Raw genomic sequence first — 4,875 nt, forward strand, 5'->3', positions numbered from 1 at the left:
TTGTCACACCAACCCACGCAAGTGTACAATATACGATACATCGATACAAACCCATGGAAGTGTACAAAAGTAATCAATAACCTAATCTCTAAGATGCCATGATAACGACGCCTTACTTGTGAACTAGGGAAACATCAGCGCATCCTCCAAATCTCAGAGCCCTCATTTTGTGGCAAAGCAAACGCTTGAGTGTAAGCTTTAACCAATATTATCCTAACCTTGTTTTGATTTATATAAACGACTCGATCCAAATCTTAAGCTATTTTGTTATCTTTCCAAATTATACAGAGAGGCGTACTCCCATTCTCGTACAGCGCACGAAACGAATATTGATTTTGCGCAGGGCCGAGTTTGTAACGTTTCGGGTCACAGGACACGTGTCGGCTAGCCGACGGTTTCCAGTCGTGGACCCGTCCCCCGAAAACCGCTCTATATATCCTAACCTCATCCAAATATTACCGAAGGTGGGGCCCCGCCTCTTATAAACAATAGCCTTTGGCTTTCACGTTAATTACGATGTTAACACTCGTATTATTTGGACCGTCGATGTACATATCCAGTTTGAAATGGGTAATTTGGGAAATAAAGCACAATGACGTTTATGTCTTTCTGGCATCAACGTAAAATAAGGCGAATATTCCGAAAACCAAGGGCAATTTTGGTACTCCGGTGACGTCATCGCCTTGACATGTTGTGGGCTTCAACGGACACGTGTGGAGATCAAGCAGCAGCATTAAAAACCGCTCTACGGCACTAGCCGCATACACGTGCCACGTCGGACGATCACGCGCTATGCACGTGACCGAAGCGCACGCCAAAAACTTCTCCATCTTCCCCACTCGCTCTCGCTTTCTCCTTTTAAAACCCCCCCCTGGCCCCCTCTGGTCTCATCAAACCAATTGCTCCGGCGGGTAATCTTAACCTTAAAATCACCGGCAGTCACCGGACTCTCTAGTTTGTAACTATAAAAGATAGCTAATCCTAATGGCCTCGTCTTTTAATTGAGCGTCATCTTTTTTTTTGAGAGAAATTTCAAGAATTAGGGTTTTGAGAGGAGATTCTCTACCGAGAAAGCTCCGATGATGCCATAGGATCCGATGATGCCATAGTTAGGGTTTTAAGATCTAAATGCCGCTTCAGATGAAGATCACACCGATAGATGCAAGATTGACGATCAAGAACGATCTATCGAAGCCTGCGGCGAAATCGAGGCTGAAGAGGCTCTTCGAGCGGCAGTTTCCGAAGCTCTCCGGCGCCGGAGATTTGAAGGAGAGGGAGAAGGACGATGGAGGTGAGCTGGAACCGAGCTCCCTTTGTCTCGATAAGCTCGTCGTGAATTTCATCGAAGACGGCAATGAGAAGCCTACGAAGTGCTGCGGCTGCTTCAATGGAAACATAGAAGACAGCTCCGACGATGAGTTCGCCGGTGATGCGTCGGCGATTGCCTCTGTTGGACCTGCAGACGCGCTGGAAGTGCTTAAGGTAGATCGATATTTTTGTGGATATTTTCGATGAAGTTTCTATTTTTAGTTGTTTATTACAGAAATTTGATGGTTTGTTACCGATATTTAAGGGCTTGATGCCGTGCGAGAGCCTTGCGGAGCGCAATCTGTTAGCTGACGCGTCAAAGATCGTGGAGAGTAACAAGAGCAAAATCGGAAAGGGGAAAGATAACTGCATCATGATCGTAACTGAAAATCTCAAATCTTTAGGTTACGATGCTTCGATCTGCAAGTCTAAATGGGAGAAAACCCCTTCAATCCCAGCTGGTACGTTTTAATTTAGAAAAAAAAGGAAAAGTTTTCCCCTTTTCGCTGCTGATCATCGCTAATCAGTTCTAATTTGGTAAATTAGGCGAATACGATTACATAGACGTGCTGATCGAAGGCGATCGCCTCATTCTCGATGTCGATTTTAGATCGGAGTTCGAGATCGCGCGATCGACCAAGAACTATCGAGCTGTGCTTCAATCTCTGCCGTTGATCTTCGTGGGCAAGTCCGATCGCCTCCAAAGGATCGTGACCTTGGTTTCTGAAGCGGCGAGGCTGAGTCTTAAGAAGAAGGGGCTCCATTTCCCGCCGTGGAGGAAGCTCGACTACATGAAATCCAAATGGCTGGCTTCTTACGAGAGAACAGCGGAGGATGTTAAATCCAGCGGTGCCATTGGCGCCCCTACTGCGATCTCGGCCGTTAACTTTAACGGCGAGTTCGAGATGCGAGGCGTGGTCCCGGAGTCGGAGAAGATAACGGTGGTGGTCTCGCCGTGGACTCCACCGGCTGTGAGGCCGAAGTCGGTGACGCCAGGAGCTAAGGTCGTCACTGGATTATCTTCTGTCTTGACCGAAAAGTCCCCGTCTCCGCCGGCGAAGTTTTGAAATTTACAAGTTACCCCTCTTTTTTGTTGGGTTAATTTTTGTTTTCTTGTTGTTTGGGTTTTTGTTTTCCGTGTATGGTGAGTTGGGAGAGAGATAATTCCTCCGTATCCACCGTATCTTTCGGTTTTCTCCCCTCTTTTGGAAAAGGGCATGTAAGAAGAGAAATTAACTCAGCTATTACTACTAGTTATAATATTAACTACCGAGTTTAATATTGAGACCTTATCTTATGTGAGATCTATAAATAAAAAAAAAAGTTGTGACGCTAATTTCTTTAAATGTATGTTTAAAATCTGTGTGTATATCTGCTACTAAGCTTGTCATATTCTCTGTTAATTTTGTTCGAGGATATTGTCTTTGCATATTTAATTGCATGTAATCTGATTGGCTAGTGGCTTCTCATTGTCTTTGCAAGAGTGTTCTGTGGAAGCAGAGATTAATGTTGAGCATTTTACCTTTTTCGCTTTGAGATTGTTAAGTATGCACGTTGTCCTTGGATTCTCTGTGAGAGAAGTTCTTGGATCATAATTTTATAAACTTCATGATGACGTTCTGATGCAATTCCATTTTATTTTTAATTATCGGGTTCTTGTTAACCAAGCTACTGAACTGGCGGTTTCTTCAAGGGAAACAAAGCGGAATGGGCGAATAAATTATACTAAAAGCCTCTCTTCTCTCAACTCCCTCTCCTTTCTCAAAGCAAAGTTTTTGTATAGAAAATGCAGCGAAAATAAAACCGAAGCCAGTGTGACGGTTGCTGAGCTCGTGCTGTCTCGATCCGTGAGAAGTGCGTGGTCTCTATTTGTTCCCGTTTCGATATTTTTATTTCTATTTAATTATTAGAAACAACCAAAAACTAATAACGTATGGGGGTGAAAAATTACTTGCAAGGCCACGCGCTCTGCTGGGCTTTGGATGGAGGGTAATGGGCGGTGAGCGCTAACCGATGAAAACCCCAAAATTGAGGTGGGAAATTCTTAATAAAGAGTTACGGATTTGGGGAGTATATTTGGGAAAAGGTAAGGTAGTCATATGCCCCATGCCTGGCTTGACTATTTGTTCTCAGCGATGCTGCCATCTGTGGGTTTAATATTGTACATATGTGGCAACTGGGATTACCGGCCTCTTCTTTGAGCAATAGTGTTTTTTTTTCTTTGGCTCAGTACCCGACCGACAATTCACAATGGAAATGACCTTCAAATCTTTAGGTCAATGGTAAAAAATAACATCGGTACATGACTTGTATTACTATTGTTTTTTTTTATCCTTTTCTTTTCTGGCGGAACAAGAGTTGGGAGAAACCGTTTATAAGGGGCTGCTTGGTTGACCAAAAATTCAATCAAATCACTTATAAAAAATATATTTATTATTATTGATGTTAAGTGACTACACAGTCAATTATATCCATGGTTGGATTGGGGTAAAGTTATTGAGAGGCCGTTTCCTTTCCTGAATATCCAGTCCTGAGCTGAGTTGCTGAAAAGTCTACACATATAGCAACCCGTGAGAGGACGGAGACTGGTTTTCCCGTGGTTCCTCCAACGATCAAGTCAGCTGGTGAACTTGAGTGAAGAAAGTGAAGAACTGTGAGTTCTTGTGTGTGCAGTAATTTGCATATCTATATCAGAAGATCAGATTTGTAAACCTTTTTCAGAAGTCAAAGTCTAAAAGTGAAGTCCCAAAAAAAGATCCCTTTATATTAGAACAGTACCTCTTATTTATAGAGGTGCCGGAAGCGCAGAACCGTCATTGTGGCCAAGCACAGGATGACGGTGAAAAAACATGGGCTGACGGCTGAGTCAGCACTTGCTTTACAGGTGTCGGGTGACGATTGGAGGAGAGATCACCTCAGCATTAAATGGGAAGTGATCGGAGGCATGACGGTGCTGACGTGATCCGATGAGTCATGAAGACTATTGGGGCTAGATGCATGATGGCGCCTGCCAAGCACTAAATGCGATACTGACACGTTGTTAGTAGGAGAGGCTTGATCGTGGTTGAAGTTATCTTCTAACTTTGTCGAGAAGTAACACATTTCGAGTCGATTGTTTGCGTCAAAAGTTGGTTTCGTTGTGGAATTCATTATATCTTCGGTCGATTACAATAAATTCAGATTCAAAGAAATAGTCTTTTTATAAGACTTCTTTTACACACACAAAAGGGAAATTACAACTCTTGAGAAACAAACGCAGGACGTTGTTTGGATCGCTGTGCTTGCGTGGGATCTTTGCCTGTGCCGGGAGCGCTTTGATCCGTGGACCACCGAATCACAGATTCTGATTGAACCGTGAGGGCGTTTATGATTCTTCTTCGTTTATCGAAGTAAGAATTTGAAGCGAAATATCTTATTCGATGTAAGATGTTCATCTTCCAAAGATAGTTCTGAGCTTAGATCTCTAGGACCTCGCTAGAAGCTTCTTGAGGATGTTTGTGAGAAGGAAGACTCTCTCTCTCTTGCTCTAATTCACCAAAACTCAAGGCTCTCTGCTCTAATCTCTCT

The 4,875-nt window shown here is 43.4% G+C and overlaps 1 protein-coding gene across 1 annotated transcript; it reads left to right on the plus strand.

Annotated features, from left to right (window-relative positions):
- Positions 876-2,644, plus strand: LOC109833027. Its single transcript, XM_020400559.1, has 3 exons — positions 876-1,482; positions 1,574-1,769; positions 1,855-2,644. The coding sequence occupies exons 1-3, from the start codon at positions 1,129-1,131 to the stop codon at positions 2,373-2,375; spliced, it is 1,071 nt and encodes a 356-aa protein (XP_020256148.1). The 5' UTR covers positions 876-1,128; the 3' UTR covers positions 2,376-2,644.

This window comes from Asparagus officinalis, chromosome 3 (genome assembly GCF_001876935.1).
Source record: "Asparagus officinalis chromosome 3, Aspof.V1, whole genome shotgun sequence".
NCBI lineage: Eukaryota > Viridiplantae > Streptophyta > Magnoliopsida > Asparagales > Asparagaceae > Asparagus > Asparagus officinalis.